The sequence below is a fragment of the Crassostrea angulata genome, chromosome 2 (genome assembly GCF_025612915.1).
Source record: "Crassostrea angulata isolate pt1a10 chromosome 2, ASM2561291v2, whole genome shotgun sequence".
Classification (NCBI taxonomy): domain Eukaryota; kingdom Metazoa; phylum Mollusca; class Bivalvia; order Ostreida; family Ostreidae; genus Magallana; species Magallana angulata.
This window is the reverse complement of record NC_069112.1, coordinates 6475064-6499753: the sequence shown is the minus strand read 5'-3', so window position 1 is coordinate 6499753 and position 24690 is coordinate 6475064. Positions and strand designations below refer to the sequence as shown.

The following is a 24690-nucleotide window of genomic DNA, read 5'->3' as shown; positions in this document are numbered from 1 at the left end:
GTCTAGTAGAAGTAAAAAGGTTCAACAGTTGCTGCCTTGAATTTTGCAACAAGCATTATATATTCAATCCCCGTTTCTTCATCGCGCAGCAAAGTAGTTCATGGAAATTCATGCGCATTGTATGTGTCCAAAATGCATAGTAATGTTTTAAAAACACGTTATTAATACGAAAACTAAAACAGATAGACAATTCATTAGAAATTAAAAGAAAAAGAAACAAAATGCCAACACTTTTGACAAAACGTGGCTCTTTGTGTAACTATTTGGTATAGCGGAAGCTTTACTTTGACGCTGTTTGGTTTTTTGTTTATTTGTGCTATTTAAAGTAACATTGGCGATTTGCCTGCCTATAGCCAGGACTCTGCTTTCAGCAGAGCCCGGCTAAAAATGTTTTAATTATAGATACAAATGCGATTTAAATTTGACGTAACACTTGTGGGCACGTTTTTTACCTTAAACCATGCAATTTGTCTTTCATACATGTGCACCATACAAAATAGTGGTTGGAGTACATACAGGTACATACAGTACATACAGGTAGAGTCGTCCATACAGTCTATTACTGTGTACACGTACTGGTGGTTGGAGTACATACATACAGCCTATTACTGTGTACACGTACTGGCCTCCGTCAGGCTGGCGGCCGTCATTGGATTTTGGCTGGATGGCTGAATGAATGGCCGACATTTTATCCCTCTCACCTGTCTGATACCTTTGCAGGGAGACTCAGGTAAGTCAACATTAATTATTTACCTGTGTGTATTATTCTGCTGCACAGCCTATACCGTTATACAACTTAGATAAAATAGAACTGTTTCTGTTGGCTATACACGCTAGCATTTTAAGGATAGTGTTATTTTGGAAATGGGGCTCTCTAGATCAGGTACTTTGTTAAATCTCCTTTCAAAAGCCCGTTATCCTTCAGTGAATTCGATGTTTTGATTAAACTAATCTGTTACAAGCTTATCTTTTAAAAAGATTGGTGAGCTAGCGTTGTAGCCATCATAAAATCCAGAAGCATATTTCTAAAACATTGGTTTATATTTCTAAATCAATTAATTAAATATAGGTAGGCACGATGGTGTACTGGAATTGTACTGGAGTGTGGTCACAATTTAGAACGCATGGCATAGCTCATTGACTGTGCCTTAATCATTATGTATCTTCTGTAATTTTGTAAATTTTCAAGAACCATTGGTACTGTTTTGTAGCAATCGTATCTTCTCGGGCCTTTCCGGCAAGCTCGGAAAACACATCCGAAGTTGTTTTCCGAGCTTGAAGAAATTCAAGATAAAGCTAGCTATTTATTATAATATTGAAAATAACTTTGCATTATAAGATCAAAGCTACTGTTGCTTTTTGACATTTACAATAAAACACAAAACTTCATGTGAAAATGATAAAACGAAATTCAAATGGTACAGTTTATCTACAGTAGTACAGTATTCCCAGAATCCCCTACTTTGGAGTCGAGCATGCGTATTCCAGTGAAAAAGACTAACGTAGTTGCTAGCGCTCGAAAGCGCTAGCAAAAAGATAAGCAGATTAAAAGATTAACAAAAAATAAATCGATTGAACTTCGCACAAAATCATATTTCTCTTCAGAACTAGTGTAAGCTTATTTACTTTAAGGTCAGATGCGACCTATCTTCCATTATTTTCAATTTTTTAATCTCCTCAAGATTTTCACTTCGTAATTCTAAAATTAAATTTTCATGTTATATGATATGGCTCTTTTTGGAAAAGAGTTTCAATTGAAAATATATATTATATGAATTTATATATATAAAGCATTCTTCAGCATTTTGCGTGCTGTAATAAGAAACATTCAAAACGTTGTGTTACTTCTAAACTAGCCTGGTAATGTACCCTGACTTTTGGAGGTATTCACAGGTTTAAATGCAAACAAACAAGGAAAAATATATAAAGGAAAGTTATCTAGAATTGAGGTACGTCTTTAAATCCATCAGGATTATATACGACATACTGTTTAAGATGTTCATAAACGTGAGGCGTTGAGCGAGTCCAACTGATAGATTATCTACTACCAGAAGTCACATCAAATTTTAACCTATATCTGCGCTTGGGTTTTTAAATACATTTAAAATCATATATAGAGAAATAAATAAAATGCCATTTAAAAGTTTTAATTAACACCCCCTCTCCATGGATAAAGATCTTAAACATTTGTTTGTTGTTGTTGTTGTCGTGTGTTGTTCTTGTCGTGTGTTGTTGTTGTTGTCGTGTGTTGTTGTTGTCATATGTTGTTGTTGTCGTGTGTTGTTGTTGTCGTGTGTTGTTGTTTTGTGGTGTTTTTTTGTTGTTGTTTTTTATGTCAGACTTCTGGATAAGTAAGCGGCCCCTTCCACGACACTTTTAAAAGGAATGTTAGGTGTCTGCAAATTCATACAGTATGGCTTTGTAGATCCACTCCCGTCGTACCGTCGCATGGAACACAATTCTTATATAATTCCACAGGTATCTGATCACTTACCTAGGACTATCTGTTCATCTATATTATTCTTTGACGCCACATGAAAGGTCAGACTCCTTCTCTATGCTTCACTGGCATTGGTCAATGCTTTAATGAACTTTCCGTATGGAATAGGATTCTACATTCCTGTATTTACTGACATTGGTGAGAACTGTCTATCAGCAATAACCATACCAGCCCAATATCACTTTCATTTAATTAAACATCCACCTTCAAACCTTCACCCCCACACCTGGAAAACTACTTTTAAAACAGAGCTGGTAGATTGCATGATCTTCTTACCGCGGCATTAACACCCAGTTTAACTTATTTTCGTCTCTAACTGGTCTCGGACAATTTACTGCCTTATCGTCCAAGAGATCGGCCCAGTGTTTTACGATGGTGTCAGAAACAAATAAACTCATTAGCACCGTATACACAAACATACCACACAAACATACCACACAGCCCTGTCTGTGAGAGAAAAAATAAACAGCGATTATCTCCCGGACATGCAGTTTCTATATAGATTGCAGACCGCTCTCTAAGGAACAGAAAGGTAGCGATAGTTAATAGAAGGATTTAACGAGAATCTTCCTTTGCCCGGGGGAGGGGGGGTATGCATCTATTTAATTGATATTCGTAGATCGAAAGAGAAATTTGATCTCCATGTGCAGTGAGAAAAGAGAAGGAGTGTTAAAATGTTAACATTAGCGATCCGCGGTCTGAGTGGAATAACTGATATAAAATATTTAAGCGATGATAACTGGCATAGAAGTTAAGGGGGGGGGGGGGTAGATTTTTGCATGGACTACAACCATTATTACTGGAATGCATATATGTCGGTCGCAACTTCTAACAACTGTTCGGTAAGGCTGCGTGTTTTTGTCGAGCTTAGGCGAAAAGGCCCGATAAGTTGCGATTTCATATTTGCAGTTTTATGCAATTGTATGCATTTTGTGCAGCAAATGCATGTGAATTTGATTCTCTACAAAGACAAATGTATTGTACATTGATAATTTTGTGTTAAACGCAGAGCTCATAACACTTTTTTACATGTTTTTATTCATTACAAAATATAACTCCCAGGGCTCGGAAATACAGGGGAAAATCCCATCGATTATATCTGATTGTCGTAGGTCATAGGTCAAATCTCTCTCTCTCTCTCTCTCTCTCTCTCTCTCTCTCTCTCTCTCTCTCTCTCTCTCTCTCTCTCTCTCTCTCTCTCTCTCTCTCTCGTTTAAAAATCTCCTTCCCGGTGGATCTGTGTATTGTTATGATAGTATCACACGGCGCAGTGACAGAAGCCTGTGAAATTGTAAGGTTAACAACAATAGAGTGGGCGGTCGTCCTGTAGGTCACGGCTGTGTCTCTTCATGCTGTGACCCATATAACAGCCGGGGTAATTGTTCAGATTGAATTTACGATTGCCATTGCATTGCTAGGCGAATCAGAAAATAAACTCAAAATTAAATTCCTGGGTATTACATGTCCCCACATGCGTATATATTGTTTATTTGTGAAATGTGAATATTCTTTTGAAAGCGGCCAACAAAGTACCCATTATAGATCACAGATCTCAAGATGATAAACAGGGAAACGGGAAAGCGACGTTGGTTGTGGAGTGACGCAGACCGACAGACAAACGGACAGACAGAAGCACAGACAAACAGAATAAAAGAAAAAATTGTCTTATTAGCTTTCTCCCTACCCTACATTCAGTTAATCTAATAAAGCTTCGAAAAGGTCCCGTTATTATCCCTAAACGCTCACAGTATATTTGTTTATATTCGGAAACAATCACTATAAAAATGATGTCCCCTTTCAATATGTCTGATCATTATTTTTTCTTTTTCCTTCCTTTTATTTTGATAATATCCATTACATTCCTTTCACGCTACCATTGTGCATTTTCGCAGTCAATAACATAATGCAATCTAGGATGTTTTTCTCGTTCTGATATTCAAAAACTGTTGTACATTGTCCATCGGCTGCTACACATTGTTATCAGCTGCTAAAGTCTGGCTTATAGGTGTTAAGTTCGTCAGTTGTGTTTAAAATAAACACCTTAAAAAAACTTTGAAGTGTTTTATAAACATCGCCCTTACTCAGTACAATCAACAGAAAGTAAATTTGACACGTCCTAATTACACAAAAACTCGGCGAGAGATAACGGGGGATGAACGATAAAAGGCCGGAACGAAGATCGTATCAGAGGCTCCCGCTAATTACCGCACAATTCCCCCAATTACATATCTGTACTTCCCAGGCACGATTCTCGCGTGAGTGCTCGCTATCTCCCGTCTTTCGCCCAAAGGTTCGCAATCATGAAGTAATAATTCACGTCCAAACTATATAGATTCATCAGAAACCTCCCTCCCCATCCAACTTCCCGAAAAAAAAACCGCGGGTGTTCTCGGAAGGCCTCGGTACTGTGCCGGCGATCGTGACTTTTTGGGGATATTCCTTGTTCGTGCGTCTGACGGTCAGGGTTTTTCTCTTGGCCGGGGGAAGTGAATGAAGAAACTTCCTTTCTCTGCCTAACTCACCAGGTGGTTAAAACATAAGATGGTGACAAATATAGCAACCATTGTGTAAAGACTTTTGATTATTAAAAAAGCAATTGGATTTATCTGTCCGCCTTGATGCTGTAAAGGGGAAAAAAGTAAGTTGAACTTTCTGTTGTGAATTAACTGATCTGATCACTGATGGTGTATATCTGTTTAATGTCGGCTATTGATTTACTCGGCCTCCTGCGGCGATTCATGTCTTTTTCGTGAGAGTTGCGTCGTGTGTACGCAATATTTATTACATAAAATCAATAAAATGTATCTTATCACCATCTCGCCGATTAATGAGAGAGAGAGAGAGAGAGAGAGAGAGATGTTGTTCGTTAAAAATTAGACATTACAATGAATATGGAGAAAGAGGAAAATAGGAGCGAAGCAAACTCTAAACTCTGAAAATAATGGATCTCAGCGTTGTTCACACTTTATTAGTTCAATTATCGAATCGTCTGGACGGAAATTTAATCAGACGAGGTACATTTGTACGCACATCGTCCCGAGAATTTGAGGCCAATAAATTATTTTATTACATCAATTATCTGAATTTGTTTAAAACTCAATTACGGAAAGCTGGGAGGCCATGATTGAGGGGACAGTGTAACAAAAACACGCAAATATTACGTAATGCACGCGAGAATGGATTCTACACAAAAACCCATCTGTTATAGGCAAGGCAAGACACTATAACCTAGAACCATCCCTCTATTATAAGTATGCTATTTTTATGTATGAATAGTCTATACCGCCTTGGATACAAAAGGGTTTTCCTTGTTTCTGCTATTTAACACATCGAAACTCCATTTTGGAACTGCGGGACCAGCGAAGATAGAGAGGAGAGTTGTTTAAACATTTTCTGGCATTTGGTTCTGTGTGGTATATTTAATTGCTTTTTCTGCTAACTTTGATCTAGAACTTAATACACAGAGTTATTGGAAAGACGCTACAAGTATATTACTTGCATACGTGTATATAAAATGTATACTTTTTCTTTCATTCTCTATCTCCCTGTTTCTCTAACTTATTTTCAACGAAAACTGCCATCTACAAAAATTGTGTAAAATTGTATAAGATGTTTTTTTGTTTCCTAAACGCAATTATTCTTGCTTTGTTCAATGGAGGAAAAATATCTCTAGTTGATAGATACTGCATGCTTAATTTTTGATTAATTATTGAAGATTCATGATTCATGCACAGAAAGAGAGAGAGAGAGAGAGAGAGAGAGAGAGAGAGAGAGAGAGAGAGAGAGAGATACCAGTATTTGATCCTCATCTTTAATGAGTTCAGGGGCAAGCTGGAATAAATATTTAACTAAAACATCCAATTAACCCAGAGTCTGCGTTTAGATTCCGGAAATGAGCGGGGTCGGTTTGGAATTGAATTATATCCGGACGGGTTTACGGTAACGTGCCAGCGAGTAAATATTTACTTGTCCAATCAAAGATACAACGCCGGATGACCTCCCGAAAGTATTAAATAAAGGTCGCTCGTGCATTGCATACGCTTCTTCACGTTGCCATGAATATAAGTTTCACTTCCCGAAATATGTCGTTCTTGGTAGAAGTTTGTGCAGTATTTGATGTCCATGGATTGTAAGGGGTTCAGCAGAAGCAATATGTATGTCTTTCATACAATTTATTTATAAATATCAGGTCATAATAATAAATCCATCGTTTGTGCATCGCTTGCATATCAACCGTGTAATATTTAAACAATGAAATGCTTTCATTGGTGATCCATGTGCGATACGCAGAAGGCGACATTGCAGAAAAAATACTCATCCTACGATGTAACGTAAAAGTCCATTAAGCGGGACTTGGTAAAAAAAAAAAAGAAGGATTTTTTAACGCTCGATTCATTTTGATTGAGACCTTTGGAACAGTTCGAATCTTGTCAACGTTGACCGGTTGTTGTTGTTTTTTTTTTTGTAATTCCACAGAGACCAAAACCATGCTTGTTGATTTTAATGTACTTTCATCCACATTAGTATCGACAGGTACAGTATCCCGTGCCACCTGAGCCGAGTTTATAGAGAGAGGTAATCACAATGAATTAAACTGAACAGATAGAGATTTCCTTCGTTTAATTTAGGTCTACAGTTAATAGCGAAGAATAATCAAATACTAAAATACATTAACTAGGAATGGCTGACTAATGGAAGTTTGGTCTTGTTGATTTAAAATGTTTTCATTGCTAAATGGTTCCGTTAGGAACTTCAAATCATTATTGAAACCTCAAATTGCAAATAATGATTATTCTAATGTACGATATTTAAGCATTCAATCACTTTCCTTTCTGGGATTTCATGTCACATACAATACAAATTACATACTGTACATATAATTAATACACGTAAGGATAACCGAAGTATCAATCCCTCTCTCTCTCTCTCTCTCTCTCTCTCTCTCTCTCTCTCTCTCTCTCTCTCTCTCTCAGATAAAAATGCAATATACATTTTAATTTTATTGAATTCTTTACTGAGGATTTGGCATGTGAATAATTACTGAATGGGTCTGCAGATGTAGCATGGGAAATGCCAAACAGAAGACAGGACAGAAACATGCAACAAGTAATTATTAAATCTTGTTAAGAATGCGGAAATGTCTGCTCCATACATGCAGTACAAAGCATTATCGGCCGGATTTATTGTTTGCTAGAAAACCGTATCTGCTGTTTATCTGGAGTGCGTTGAGTCAGACAGTTATTATCAATTGTTATAGGATTATAGCCTGACACGGTTTCTGCCATGTCAAATTAGTTTCATTCATGGCGATGCCCGTTCTGCGAGTTTTATGAATGAAAAAGAGTAAAAGATAGCGACATCATCTTGAAAGCAGGCGCCGTAGAATCTGCAAAATGTGTCTGCATTGTCAGGTCTGTCACAATTCCACGATCAGCATATTTATAATGATTCAATCTAACCAAAATACAGTTTTTTTAAAGGCATTGAGAGGGCTTAGGTGGTTGTCAAATTACCTATAAAAACTATCTAATATGTTACAGCTATAGACTATTATTAAGTAAAGAAAAATCATATGTTGGGTTTTTATATCACCCCCCCCCCCCCCAAAAAAAAAAGAAATCCCACGAAAATTTAAAGTAATCATAGCATGATTCATCATAGATTCAAAACTAAAATGTGAAATGTCGAGAGGTCCCTGTCATCTGTAATCGAAACTTGAAAACTCACGGTACAAGTCCTGACCTCTATTGGCATTTTGCTTACATTACAATTTATGAGTTAAATTTTCATGTATACGTTTCGACATTTCCAAGTGATCTTCTTTCTCGAAAGATATTTTTGACCCAGTTCTATCTCACTCTATTAACGAATCTGTGCATGGATGGATATTAGTAAAAGCTCATTGTTTTCAAAGATGTAATATATCTTCCTGTTTTATTTTTCCCCTTCTTAACTTTGATTAATAACTCTCGCTGATATTTCATACAGGGCCCCTAATTAAAGATGTAAAGATACGCTAAAGTCAGAAAGCATGTTGATGTGAAATAGTTTTAACAGCCCCGAAATTTACAACATCGCCAAGAGAGAGCAATCTACTCAAACATCTGGGTGCAATTAACGCTTGTAAAATAAAGATAGAGAAAGCGCGGGTTTTTGATGAGGAGAAACTGACGCGGTTTTCAAAGCGCTGCCCTTGTCTCTTTCTCAGCGGGAAGACTGTCGATTTCTCCTTACACTGCGGATATCCTGATGTGAATTTCAAGTATACATGAATGAAATCATCAGCGCTTCTTGTCCTCTTTATTGTGCAGACAATAAAAACCTGCCGTCTTTTCAACTTTAAGTATGCGATTTAAGGTTTAAACTCAATTGGGTAGAACAATGCGCGCATTGAGCGGATATTTAAGAGCACACAAATAAACTAAGATGAATAAACCTTCAGGAAATACATCAAGTAAGGATCAATCTTCTGTGTGTTTAATTTGTGTGAATCAATGAATAATTATTTTGTTATTTATCTTAAAACGTAAACATCTCTTCTCTCTGCTAAGCCTTTCTTTCTCTCCTCTAAATTTATTACTCCCTCTTGCTATCAATTTGTGCTTGCTCTCTCTCTCTCTCTCTCTCTCTCTCTCTCTCTCTCTCTCACATCATTATCATCATCATCTCTCTAATTAAGATTGTGAGGTTGCAACCCATATCAGTTAATGCCAGGCTGATTAAGTATACGGGGTCAATTAACCTTATCTAATTACCTTTGCGCTGACATTTATTGTCAATATAGACACACTGTGTATTTGTCATTATGGTCTGCAGCATTATCTATTTGGAATATATATATATATATCGTACCGCATAATCTGTTTGTTTTATATCTCTGCTTCCAGCTTATTTCTTGTGTAGATAATGCAACGCATTAATATACGCCTTTTACTGATATGATGCCATCTTTTCAGTGAAATGATTCTTTTGTAAACGTGTGGTAGGCAATTTGTAAGCAATTTAGAACGAAGTTTAAAAAAAACTAGATTTTTTTAAATGTATGCTACAAATCAACCATAGGGGTTAATGTATTCTCAGTTACTTGCGATGATATATAGGGAAAAGATAAACATAGATCTTACACATAATCAAAGGTATGCTTTTTTTAAATTCGGAGTAAGGCTTTACATTGCTGCAAAATAAAATTGTATATTGAATAGTTTTACAGAATATGAAAAATACTATTAAAGAAGAAACTCTACTCAGCTAAGATATGGATAGAAAATTTTGTCTTTATCAATGTTAGCATTTTGAAACAAAAAAATAAACAAAAACAGTTTTGATTGTTTATGAAAAAGGTAAAAATATATAATCAATTTAATGAAAATGAATCGTTATGCATCATTTTTCTTTTTTTCGAAAGAGAAACAACTGCGTAAGAACTATAATGGCAGGTTTTGACGCTGGTTGTAAAAATGCCCAAGGAACAAATCAAAATAATATCCTCGGAATATCGTCGCAGAAATAAGTGCCCATAGGTAAAAAAAAAATCTGAAAAAAAACAATGTTGTACAATAAACTATGTTTTCTCATTTTAAAAAATATCAGAAAATATGTTTGGTATTTTTTACTACAGCCACTTACATGTACAAGGTCCCACAGTATTGCTGTTTAAACAAAAAAGAAAATATATTCAGTTAAGAAAACGGATCTCACTCAAACGTATCATAAACCATTTATCATATGGACCATTGGCGGATCCAGAGGGGGGGTTCCGGGGGTCGGAACCCCCCCTTTCTTTGGGACATATGAATTTTTTTTAAACGTTTAATGCTTATTTAAAGGCAATTTTTCTCATTTATAATAGAAGTACTGTAATTATCTCAAATAAATGCTTTTAAAATTGCTTATTTAAAGAATTTCGTATTGTTTTGTTACCATGAATCGGAAATTCTGTTACAAAAATATCGTGTAAGGGGTTAACCATTATGAAAATGCACAACTTTTAAAAACTTTTCTAAATATAATCGCATCTGTACTAGTCCGGATGATGTTAGCGCACTCATTACAGAGGTCACATCAAGTTCCCTGGGACGACAATTGCTTTTACCATTGTATTACACACGTACCATCTTTTCAGCAGATAAATTATCCCCATTTTTTTTGTCATATCCTATCATTTAGACCTTGATTTAAGAAGGCAATCGATAGAAATCTAAATTGATAAATAGTTCTGAATTTAAAAACATCAACGACATAAAAAAAAAACCCAAAATACCCAAAAATATCCATTTCTATAATAGTTTGTCGCAATTAGTCTGAGTTATTTTTTTTTTTATTAAATACAGTTGTATACGCACTGAAAACGTTCAAAAAGTCCTTGTTTATTGACAAATGATGAATTTTGCACATATTGATTTTCATCAAATGGAACCCCCCCTTTTCCAAATTGCTGGATCCGCCTCTGTGGACAAACATACAACGGGCACTTTTTCCAAACACATCATATATTTAAAATGTAGATATTTATTGCAGGTATCTATTTTTAGATACAAAAGCATTCCAGGCCGAGTAATTGTGTTTATATGAGTCGGCAAAAAGGTGGAAAAAAAGAAATAAAGAGATTGAATAATATCTGTTGTTTACACAGGAGAGCGATACACTTCTTGTTCCTTCATCATGTGTTTTGTCAGTAGGTATTTCTAGCCGCAACAGGTGGTTATCGATCCTCCATTGTTTTTATTGGAACTTTCCGGGTTGAGCGATACCGGTTCTAAATAGTAGGTGTTGATTTACACATAGACGTCACGGGGATCTAGTTAGCTCCATTTCCTATATTAGCCAGTATAAATACGTAATTTACAAGGGGAAGATAAATAGGGATTTAGGGTTCAAAACGAAGAGATGTTTAAACTATGATTTTTCAGGAATTTTGTCTCCCCGCAGCATATTTTCGAGTTCGAGTCGAGATGGAAAAAAAAATTTCAGGATTACTAGTACTTCATTTTTAGACGGTGGCTATTTATAGCCACTGTCTATTGCTACGGTCCTGACCGGAAGGGTATTTCTCACGGGGACCCTAGCGGATAACGAACGATAACTCTGTTAGGTACATGTATGCAGTGTTTTATCTACGTGTCGATTTCAGTATGAGAACTCATTTTAATCTTATCAGATATTTTAAGCATTATAGCTGCTAATTATTTTGTACATACATTTAAATGATGTATGAAATTGGGTTTTATTTTAAATGAGCCGTTACCCTATCTGCTTACGCGGTATTAATAATATTATTAATTAAGGCTCAAACTGCCAGTTTTGACGTTTAACTCTGTATCAGGACTGCATATAAACTATATCACTGCGATAATTGGTCAAGAGATCTCACAATAATTGCTTCTTGTTTTTTATGATATAAATAATTGTCAGAAACACACTATTTAAACTGGTTTGCCATTTCATATTTCAGCAATTATGCTTCATCGATAAATTCAGCCATTTTCAACGCATTAGTTTTAGTTGAGCAGTATATTTTTTGTTGTTGAAGCTTATTCCAAAGAATTCACAACAGATACTGACAATGAATATTACATAAATTACATTTTATTGAACTTCAACCGATCAATGGCACAGTTTCTTCTACAAGTGTGCATGTGTTTTCAAACACACAAAAACTTTAAATTTACGATACAAATGTGTTAAATTTTCGACTGACCTGTGATTTACAATGTACCTTATTTCGTACCTCACTCAGTCTGTAGAAACATAAATTTTATTACAGGCACCTCAATATTCATCAGACAATATTTACTGCAGATGTTGACGCTTTACTTGCTGCTGACTTTCTCTCAAACACGCTAATCGACGTCGGATTGTAAAATTCACGTGCAAATCGAGTCCCCATTTTAAATGTTTATAAACTACATTTTACGATGTTTCAAAGATTTTTAGTTCAGATTTTTTTTTACATATGCTGTAAAACGTCTTGTGGATTTCACGGCGTGTCAGCTCGTCTATCTCTAATTTGCAGCAAATGCTAGCTTTTTTGTGAGAAAAAACATGCGATATTCCATATACATTTATGGTACATAATGAACGGTAATGTAAGAGAGCATCTTTTCTTTGGTTTGGGGGCATTTTTTCACTAACAGATAACATTATTTACATATGTACGTAAACATCGCCCCGTTTGTTCTCAAATGATTCTTAATTCGCGAGTACAACTCTATTATGAACTTTCTTCGACATTTGTTTCCAAGTGTTAGCATCATTTTGTCAACATGCATTTACAAATAGGCGGGCCTATATAAATGCGCCAGTTTGTTGCGACTCGCAATTGAAATACACACCGGTTAGAAAGTGTCATCACTTAACACAATGCTACATCGGCCGTAGCGTATACATTCATGCTATATTTGCGATAAATAATGAAACATGAAGGCAAAAAAATGTGCTTCATAGATAACTGTTGAATTCCGCTGAGCTACAGAAATATAGCTTTCCGAAAATATTGCCGGGATTTGCGAACCCTAGATCTATTGTTTAGTACATGCAAAGAATAAAATCAAAGAAGATAGGCGAATAAGGCGTGTAAAATGCCCATATGAGGAATGATTAGATACGGCAAAATTAAAATATCATTAAATCTGATACTTTTTAAAAAAATAATTAAAAACAATGTATATTTAACGTAACATCGGATTGTAATCTTTAAATATTTTAAATATACTTGCAATATATTGATTTAAACTGGCGTATGCGTGTCAAAACCTCCTAATCGTGTAATTTTTATAACTTCAATTCATTTTCTTTCATGGAGTGGGTCTGAGCTCAATATTTTTTTTTTTACAGTCTAAATGTGGTTTAATGGAATTTAATAAACCGATTGGACTCAACAAAAATGTGGAGAGATGACCCACTACAGTTCAAAAATGTCATTTTGTAGCTCAACAATTGAAAGTTTTAGAAATATAATACAAGTCCGAAAATTCGTGGTCATAGTCTCATATAGCATTTAAACAACGCACTTTGTTGTGAATGAAATGGCTCACCATGGTTAGAGCACCAGCCATTAGGAAACTTTATAGAACTTGGGTTCGATACCACCAAAACTTAAAAATTTATTATTTTTTTCTTATCTTTTTTAAATATTTCAAATTGAATATAGTTAGAAATTACCATTTTGTAAACTTGCATAATAACATATCAAATATATTTAATTGAAAAAATGCTAAATTTGAAATTGTATTTTACAACTAAACCAAAAGGGCAGTTGCGCCATCTTATCCCCCCATCTTCTTTATATACACAGCTGTACGGTCAGAAAAACGTGCGTTCAGCTTGAATTTTGTTTGTTTGGTGTTTTTAAAAACTTATTTTGTATAATTAATCAATATTTGTTGTAAGTTTACTAAAAAAGTTTAATGTAGCAAGTAATTTATGCGTGTTAAAGTGTACTGAGAAGCGATAAAATATACATGTGACTTTCCCGAATTCATTCAAATGGTTTGAATAAATCTATAGCTAAATACAATAGAACAAATGTTTAAAACGTTGATTAATGAAACTGCCGCGACCGAATGTTGTATGATATTTTTTAAAATTTTCATTCACTTTCGTTGTGAGCAAATGGAAATAATCCTCTAAAGTCGAAGATAAAATATTGATTTACTCTTCTGTTTCATGATGACGTGCATTCCAAAAGCAATACCAGTTTTATCAAACAGGTTCTTGTAAACCCATTCCGTTTTCTTTACACCTTAATGTATTAACTGACTATGAGGGAAAAAAAAGCAAATGTGATGATCCACAAGACTGCAACTTTTTCCCCGTGAAGAAAATGAGGGAAAATGCTGTCGAGAGGGACAATTAATATACTATATGTATGCCCAAATAGTTAGTAAAAATAAGTATTTTATCATACCAAAGCTTTATTTGTTCTCGTTACTTTGAGAAATCTACAATATATTTAAAGCACAATAGTCCAATCCACACTTTTCAAAAGTTGTTCCCATTTGCAGGGCCAACCCAAAGGTCAAAAAGGAATAAACCAAAATTCCCCTTCTTCAAACAATCAAATATTTGGGCGTACTGTGATGAAATCGCTTTGGATTTGATTTATTCATTCAATATGTGGTGGCAACCATTCAAACGGGGTTTTAATGTCAACTGATATAGATACAAACATATTGATACAAAATATAGATACAAACTTCTATACGACAAAGACTACTGTGATAAATCTTTGGGTCTTTCCCAAAAGATGACGACCAAGAGACACAGCATTTGTAAAGTGTAGAGTGAGATCACAGCTACGATTTCCACAGAATTATCCATGTAGGAAACTCACGACTAGTTGTGCGAGTAAGCGTTAAGTATTAGTACATGAATGCGATACTGGCCGCGGTTTTCGACAAAAATAATTATCATACATCACTCATTTTTACATGTAATATGCCACTTTCAAACGACGCCACCGTCTAACAGTACTTTCAGTACTTTGATTTAAACATGTATCTGTTTTTAATACAAGGTATATATACATGTATCATACAATTTATGCTACAATCTGCCAAGTTTACTTGTCAAAAGAAAATACAGTGTGTATTAGGTAGATGGATATTTTAGAGTCTGTATACCTACATGTATTAAACCCCTGTAAACTCATTAACAATGATTTTCCGCATTTAATTCAGAGAGAGAGAGAGAGAGAGAGAGAGAGAGAGAGAGAGAGAGAGAGAGAGAGAGAGAGAGAGAGAGAGAGAGAGAATGACTGAAAAGTATTTTTGACTTACCACTGATAGTTTTATTAATGTAATGAAAAACATGTTTAAAAAAAATTGTAATGAGCTCTGCGTTTAAGACAGAATTATCATTGTACAATAGCCGATATTAATTTAATTATCTATAGCTATACATCTTTACAACAATACAATTTATTTGTAGTGAATCAAATTCACATATTTTTGCTGCATAAAATGCATACATTTACGCGATTCGCCGAAAAAACGCGAGAAGTTGCGATTGACATGCCAGTAGTTATTGGTGTGGTCCATGCATAAATCTAACCCCCTTAACTTTTATGCCAGCTATTTTATCATCTTTGAATATTGTATATCAATTATTCCACTCAGACCATGGATCGCTAATATCTCCAGATGTATACACACGTCCAACCATTCATCATCACTCGGGAGTGTTGTTTGAATGCTGTTTCTGTGAAGATATTGCTTTTGAAGGAGAAAAATTAACAATACAAAAAGCCAAGACCTTTGTTTATCTGTTCCTTTTTTTTTTTGCAAGAATGCATGTAGGCGGAAAGATTTATCACCTAGCAATACATATCATTAATAATGTTCCCGTTTAAATATTGTCCGAGAAGCACGTGTTGTTGGCCTAGAAAGAGATACATACGCATTTCTACAAAATAAAGCTGGCGGTACTTGTAAGAGTTACGCGAAACGTGACCTAGTGATGACCAATACCTCCTTACTTGATTATTTTTATATGTGTAAGTTTGTTACTTTTATTTCCATTTCGTTTTGTTTTATTTGGCATTTTTTTTACTTCCAGGAGAACAAATAATTTTTAAAAATGCAGAGATATTTACTGGTACCCATTCTCACCATTATTTCACTTCCGGTTTACACTGCCAACGTATTGGTCGAAACAACATCCGGTTATATTCGTGGCTTCACCCAGGATGTAGAAGGGACAACAGTCTACACATATCTAGGTATTCCGTTTGCTCAACCACCCGTGGGCGATTTAAGATTCCGTCGGCCAGTTCCCATAGAAAAGTGGACTGGCGTCTTCAATGCGACATCACTAGGAAACTCATGTGTTCAAATTCCCTTTGAATCTTTCCAAGACAAGAAGGGTAAAAAGTCTGAGGATGCCTGGAATCCAAATACCGCTTTGAGCGAGGACTGTTTACATTTGAATATATGGGTACCGGAAGTGTCAGGAAGTGCGAAACTGACGACGATGGTGTGGATTTACGGTGGTGGCTTTGTGACGGGGACCTCCACGTTAGATGTGTATAACGGGGCGATGTTGGCGGCCCTACAGAACGTGATAGTCGTGTCAATGAACTATAGGCTGGGACCCCTAGGATTCCTTTACCTGGACACGGAAGAAGCGCCGGGAAACATGGGTCTCCTGGACCAACAGTTGGCCCTCCAGTGGATACATTCCAATGTTGTCTACTTCGGGGGCTCCCCTCAGGATCTAACGCTGTTTGGGGAGAGCGCAGGCGCAGCTAGCGTGGCCTATCATATGATGGCGAACGATTCACGTGACCTGTTTCACAGCGCCATTTTACAAAGTGGTTCCTCTTTAGCTCACTGGGCCTACAACAGCCCGGAAGTCTCGCTCAAGTACGCAGAGAACCTAGCTAAAGCGTTTAAATGCGACTCACCGAACCGGAAGTCAATGATCAGTTGTTTGAGAGATGTAGATGCAGGAGAATTGTCGAAGCGGATGTTCTACCTTTCCATCACCCCTGTGACTTTTAACTTCGTTCCAACCATTGATAACCAGTTTATATACGAGTCGCCATCAAAGTTTATTAACTCGGGACATTTCCCTGCCAAAAAATTACTGCTAGGAGTGAACAGAAACGAGGCTCTGTACTTTCTATTTTACGCCATTTATGCAGAAATGGAATGGCCAAATAATACATTGTCGCAGTCCAGTTACATGAAAATATTGCCGTTAGCGCTTTCTAAAAATGGTTTCGAAAAATTAGAAATTAAGAAGGATAAACTTGTGATCGACGCCATCTTGGATCGATATGAGAGTAATCTACTTCCGGGGGACACACGGGACTACCTGATGATTCTCGATGATATAAGTGAGTAACAGGTATAAACCATTTCTTTCTAGTCATTCTTTTTTCTGGTTGTTGCGTCCAATTGTACCCACTTGAACTTGTTTTCGATTGCTAAAAGTATTGATTTACAATGCATACTAAAAATGACCAAACTGTCTGACGACAAGTATAATAACTAACCCACGATTTCCCTGTTCGAACCCTTGCTTAAAATGTTTTCCTAGAGCCTCGCCATTAAATGTGTTGGGTAAAGTAACACTTACCTCCATTCATTTTTTTTTCTATTGAATCTCAAAGTCCATTATCACCTTTTATATTCTTTTTAAATATCGTCTATATGAGATACACATGTACTTGTATCGGTATTACCAACTCTGGAACAAATCATGATACTAATGCTTAAATTAAATTCCTCAAAATGAAAAACTATACAGTAATTTTGATATATTGACTTCATCTAAGGACGATATATAATTAAGATGGCCCCTCATATTTTTTTTCTCCATTATTTTCTATAGCTGTAATCTAAAATAAGGGATCAATTATCTATTCCTGAAAGTTACTTGGGATTAATTCACGATTTTCATTATATCGACCTTCAGGTTCATAATACTATATAGAACTGTAATACTGTTATTTACGTATATTTCTCTGTTATAGTCGGGGATTTCGCATTTAAGTGCCCAGTCATACAGCTTGCACAGAACTACGCCAAGTCCCCCGGAAGTTCCGTCTATTTTTACGAGTTCAACCACCGCCCGTCCGTCTCGGACTGGCCCGCCTGGTCGGGGTCTCTCCATGGCGACGAGGTCCAGTTCCTGTTTGGACTTACGCTGAAACCGGAAGCTGCGTATACCATGGATGAACAGAAACTCAGTCAGGACATGATGCAGTACTGGACCAATTTTGCAAAAACCGGGTAAACATATAAAACAGAAAAAGACTAACAAACAACAAGCACATATATACATATAAGAAAGAAGATAAGCTTGTCAGTTAAAAAAACAAGTAGATAAACAAATCATTGTACAGGAAGATCGGTTAGGAAGTACAAAGCTCGCGCAGTTATCTGTACACCATCTTAATCTGTTTGCATGTTAGAGCAGTGTTTGTCAACCCGATTTCTCGAGTTTACGTTAGTAGTTATAGTTCTCCAGCTAATGATTTGTATTTTTTTTTTGCTATGAAAATATTACTAAGATAAATAACTTGTTATTTAAAAGTCAATAGACGAACAAAAACGCATAGGCATCTTTCCGACGTTTGTTATTCCAATGAGTCCAGGTTACTTCAAATCCAGAAACACGTTTCATTATTTGGCCGCCATATTGTTTTTCTTTTCCTGCCAGGAAGCCGTCTGCTGACTGGGATATATACTCCCACGAAGATGAGAGTTACCGGAAGTTGACAATGCAAATAGGTCCTTACGATAGCATTCTGGGAAGAGGGCTCAAACACAGCTACTGTCAGTTTTGGAATGACTTCCTGCCAAAACTTAAGGAGTCCCTTAAACAAGGTATGCTGTGTTGATAAACGTCAACACATCTGTTTGAGAGTGCATAAATGGGGGGGGGGGGGGGGTTGGGGGGGAGGGGGGGTATGTCTGTCGCTATGTTAAATGGTTTATTGATTCTCTCCGGAAAGTACTGCATTATTACTATACACAACGTTTTAATTTTAATTGTTTTAAAAACAAATTCTTTTACAACAAACACGTTGTGTTTCAAATTGCTTTTTACGTGGTCTAAACCGATAAAACTAAAAGGTTTAAAATCCAGGAGATATTGAAATATTTCAAATCTTATTACTAGTATTTTGTTATGTGAATATTTTACATGATAAAAGTATATATGAAATCAATCCTAAACATGTCTTAGTTATTCCAAATTATCAAACTTTCTGATATGTTGAAGTAGTTTACAGATGAATACATTCGTGTTATTAAAGAATTAGGAAACATTTCACGCGCTTATTTCACGCGAGTTGTCGCACTTTCCTTGCTTCCACATAACACTCTAATAACATATGATCGGCAACAGTTCCAAAAGCATCACGGTGCATGCCATAAAAACACTGGATTAGATATATTGGACTGTTTTGTTTATTTCCGAAACAGCAAGGCATGTATAAGCTTTACTTTAAGTAGGCGAATCGCTCTACCGATAAATACTCTTACGCATGTACAGAAAACGTATTTTGAATCATTATGTATGTAACTGTATAAATGTTTTACTCTCAACATGTACATATAATCAAAGATTTACATGAAACTGTCGTTGCGTAGTAAATAAAGAAGTGCAATGCGCAATGCGTGCGCAAATAGTAAAATTTGCTGGATGCCTCATATCGTCACAAATGTGATCGGCCGAAGCCGACCTAAAAAATTCTATAAGTATATTTATGTGGTAAATTAAAATTGTACCGATTAAGCTTTTACATCGTAGACACCTATTGATTCTTAAAATAATAATTAAGAAAAATGTTTGAATCGATTTCTTCCTAGGTGATCAAGGATAACCATTATCTTAGCATATTAGTTCAAATCTAGGCTTTTAAATCTAATATTTGTGTCCATGTATCCTTGACCAACTCGTGATACTTCTTTTTTTTTTTATTTCAGCTCAGAGCAAATGTGAGTGTGGCACTAGTACCGGAAACGGCAACTCAACGAGTCACGTGATGCATGCACTAATAATAACGGTGGTACTGTGTACTAGCCTACTGATCCTAATCAGATAATGCTGGCCTTTACATGTTATAGGGTTTTGACGAAATTTTATTACTCAGGTTTTAAATTTTTATATATGACTTTGAATTGACATTTATTAGCAATATTATGAATTGAGTTTGCCGAGTTATTAGAAATAAGTAACTGATTTTGCTCATTAATGTTTTGATTCGCACGCGCGTTTTAATTTTATCATTTAGTTATTGTTATATCACATGAGAGAGAGAGAGAGAGAGAGAGAGAGAGAGAGAGAGAGAGAGAGAGAGAGAGAGAGAGAGAGAGAGAGAGAGAGAGAGAGAGAGAGTCGTGATGTATGTCCTATACGATAATTTAAAAAAAAACCTTGCCCTTACAGAGTAATAAAATCTGCTTAGTAGATTACATTAAGAAAATCATTTTAAATCATATGACGAAATATTGTCATAGTTATTTGCTTTTTTTTTCTTGATGACTTTTCACATACATAATCTTTGCATTTTTTCTGGTATCTCAATCTGTTTAAATATTTTAATCTGTGTTTTATTTTCGCTTAAAAACTTTTTTCTTAAATATTGAACCTGTTTTGTCAGCTTGATATTAATCATTCTTAAAGATATTTAAAATCATTTCTTTTCAAAAGAAATACATTTTTCATTCATTTTTTTTTTATTACAAAGCCTTAATCACTAGTTTTGTATAGTATTGACAGTCGGCACATAAAATATGAAACAAAAATATATCCTACATCCATGGGACTACTGCTAGGTTCATCAGTTTATAACATTTTTATTTTAACATAATGTATAACTGTTTATTTTAGTTTTGCTATCCATTTTTTAATCCCAATTTTGATTTAGAACCTCTTCAGTACATTTGTACTTATTATTTGTAAATAAAATTTGACAACTTGTTGTATTTTTTGCTTTTGTGCAATATCAAAATTAAAACCTACTTACAGTAGAACAAACATAGTCTTCTAAATGTTAGGTTGTTTTACAAAATTTTTCTGAAAATTACGATTGTACATGTATATTATAATTCTACCCGATTTATAACTGGGCGATGTTTTTCTTTGTTTTTTGTTTAAACTTGGACAGTGCTATTATAACAGTTCCCGGTTATCTTTCTTTATTCAATCATTTTTTTTTATTAAGCATGCTCGCGATATTTTCAGTTTTATTATATTTTTATTGCTTACAATGCTTAAGTAAGGCATTTCTAAAGATCAAACAGAATTTGTGATCAGATTTAGCGTTTTAAGCACGATACAGAAATCGCAATTCTTTGTTATATAACATTAAAAACGATGAAATAAATTAAACCGAAATCGTGACCATGTCCTTTTTAATATCAATATAATGCATGTTGGACTTTATTTTCTCCAAGAATGTGTATCTAGGGTAACGTTTGTGTAATTTTCAGAAGTTAGGATTTATTTGTGATTAGATTTCATAGCGAACTAGGTTATCCTAGGAAATAAGGGAACACTAAACAGGGTTGTTTATTGCTTTTATTACTTTTAAGAAACATTACATGTATTCAGATTTTGTTAATTGTATCATATTATTGAAAACATTAGTCAGATTTTGTTAATTGTATTCTATGATAGAAACATTATTTCAGATTTTGTTAATTGTATTATACTATGGAAGCATTATTCAGATTTTGTTAATTAATCTATATTATGGAAACAATAATCGTAGTATATTTTTTTATGTTTTTTCCCTTCCTGCATAATTTTTATGTATCACACGACACAAATATTAATTTTAGTTTAAATATGAAAAAAAAAAACTGTTCACTGTTTTATCCTTAAGATTTATCAGATCCACAAAAGAAGTACGGGGAGCAGAGTGTGCCATTTATTGCTGCTTGTTTCAGTATATCAAGTGGAAACATCTCCAAACACGTACTACAGGCACGTAGCATCAGGGGGGGGGGGGGCAGGGGGTAGCCTGCCCCCCTCCCCACTTTTTCTCGCAGCAACTATTTTTTTTTAAATTTACATATAAAAAAAATGAATTATCATGAAGATGGCCCCCACCCTTTTGGGAGCATGTAAAAAATTGATGTGAAAATAAGGTAGTTAGGATTGAAATTGAAGTATTACATATATACTACGCCACCCCCACCCCCACACCCGCCACCACCACGGATTAGGATTTTGAAGATTTCCTTTTTTTTTTAATTTTGATTGTCAAGATTTTTTGGATGAATCAGGCCTCAGGATCATGAAGCATTTTTAGACTTAAGTCTAAATTGCAATCTTTTATAAAATTATTAAATGTCATAATATTACCCTTAAACTTTGTAACTATCAACATAATATAGAGACACTTTCCAATTGCATTTCAAGACAATAAGACAGTGTATAAAATTTGACTTAAGTCTAAGACTGCTTCATGGTCTTGGGGCCTGGTCCCTCCCTTTCAAAAACGATGCTACGTGCCTGTACTATGTAGCCTAAACAATCTTATGCAAATTTTATGTCATTTTTTTTCTTAGGTATTAAAGGGTTGTACTCCTTTTGTTATATATGCATGCCTCAGAGTTTCACATTTCTCTTTGTATAGTGATGAAGAATCTGTCTTTTTGCAAAAGACGACAAATTGTTTGAAATAAAAGTAGTGTAAGGAAATTGTGTTTGCGCCCTATCTGTCGTTTAGATTAAACTGGTCTGGTTCTCCACATTCTAGCCACGGAATATTTATCATGATAATTTTATAACATAACTTTGTGAAATCTGATTGGTCAAGGCGAAGTCATTATTTTCTATGATGACCTCTGAAAGCTAATTTTGATTCGCACCAGCTGTCACGTTTTCACTTATGCTTAAAGCAATATGAGCTGCAATTTTTATGTTGAATTTTTTAAAAAAGAAAATGTTATTTTTTTACTAAAAAGACAAAAAATATCATGGTTTTTAAATTTCTATAAGCTCTATTTGTGTAGGAAAAGCCATTCAGAAGTCTAAATGGGAGCAAAATTTAATTATTGTCGTCCTGTACAAAAATTGATCGACTATATATTCCTTGAAAGTGAAATTAATATTTTTTACAAATCATATTTATTATAAAAGTTTAAGTTACAGGCAGACGTATCATTCTAGCAGGTTTTTGCAGCAAAATAAAATTCTAGAAAATACAGCTTTTATTGCTTTAAGTCAAATATGGCGTCGAAGGAACGATGTAGCAACTTCTAATCCTTGAAATGAATATACCTCTTGTTCATACTGTTTAAAATATAATTTGTAATTTCTTTTGTCATTGAGTAAAAACAAATATGACTGTGATTCCCTATTCCGCCTAACTATTTGTTGTTATCGTGGAACCGCTTAAAATGTCCATTATACAGTTAAATTATATAAAAAGTGCTTGTTTGGAAGGGTAACAGTTCAAATTGACACCCTGAGAATGTCTTCATCTTAGAGAAATTGTACTGCTTTTACATAGAAATGACGTGAATTCCACGGCGAACCGTACGCGCATAATTTACGCGCATGTTACAATTCGTTGTGTTATCCGTTGCCAAGTGTGTTGCTAACGCTGAGGGTAATAGAACGGAATACCAACTGCGTCTAAACCAATCAGATTTCAGTATTTAACATGAAAGTATAATAAATCAAATTGACACCAATATAACTTGAAAACAAAATATGAAAAAAGCCTGGCTTTGTAAGTTTTTGTAATAGGTGTTAATTTACCCGACAACCTTTTTGCCTTAAGATTTACATTATAAAATTGACAACAAAATACCACGATAACAAGAAAGCAGATTTAAAAAATGTCTGATTTTCAGTATGTTTAGTACTTTGATTAATTTAGACTTTGGTAAATCACATTCTTTTACGATTAACAATTGATAGCATTGGCAGCAATGTGTTTCCAAAAGAAAACATTTTGTGCTATATGTATCTTTTGCCCCGCCGTCACAAATTTAATTTACTACCTATGTAAGGCGTCGATTATGATATGCAAAAATCTTCCGTTATTCTTGTGTACCTTATTTATAGTGTCACTAGCACACAAATCAACAACGTATATTTATAGAGACCGCTCTGCTTGTAATTAACACAAATCAACACATGTATACATAACCTAAAATAGCAATGACAGGACTTATATAAACCTGTGTCACTGTGATACCTCACCATCGACAGCCATTTTGTCAACATTGACATTTTACAAACTGTCTTTTTTTTCATTTGGAAAACAAAATCTAAGAAAAGATTTAATCCTAGACGTTAAGGGATTTTGGGAGGTCATGTGGTATATTGATATTTCCTGGTTAATGTTCAAAATAAGAGAACTATCGTTGGGCACACCTTTCCTTAACGCTTCAATTGCAAGCAAACGCTGTAAATTGAAAATGCATGTCAAAAATCAGAAATAATGAGAAAAAAAAATCTTGTAAAAACATGTGATCAAATAAAGTAAGAATAAATTATGGAGTAAATAAGAAAAACAAATCTCTGGGACAAAAATGAATATAATGTAAATTCCCTATATTACGCGAGTTCTTAATTCCGCGATCCCGCTGTTTTGTATAAAATCGCGAGAATATGAAATCGCGCGGAACCTTTTTCTATATATCTCTTATTGTTCTCAACTCTAAAAAAATAATGGCAAGTTTTTAAAATCTGCGAAGGGTGTTTCTCGCGATTAAAAG

General features: G+C 34.9%; 1 protein-coding gene across 4 annotated transcripts; it reads left to right on the top strand.

Moving 5' to 3' along the window:
* The first annotated feature begins 502 nt into the window (after positions 1–502).
* LOC128171299 (acetylcholinesterase-like) lies at positions 503–20237 on the top strand. 4 transcript variants are annotated; one of them, XM_052837067.1, is made up of 5 exons: positions 503–730; positions 16055–17336; positions 17976–18234; positions 18665–18831; positions 19936–20237. In XM_052837067.1, exons 2-5 carry the CDS (start codon positions 16076–16078, stop codon positions 20052–20054), a joined length of 1806 nt encoding a protein of 601 aa, XP_052693027.1. In that variant the 5' UTR covers positions 503–730; positions 16055–16075; the 3' UTR covers positions 20055–20237. The 4 variants fall into 4 exon arrangements, with proteins under 4 accessions (XP_052693027.1, XP_052693028.1, XP_052693029.1 ...); XM_052837068.1 differs by lacking the exon at positions 503–730 and adding an exon at positions 4499–5138; XM_052837069.1 differs by lacking the exon at positions 503–730 and adding an exon at positions 8737–8954.
* The last annotated feature ends 4453 nt before the right edge of the window (positions 20238–24690 follow it).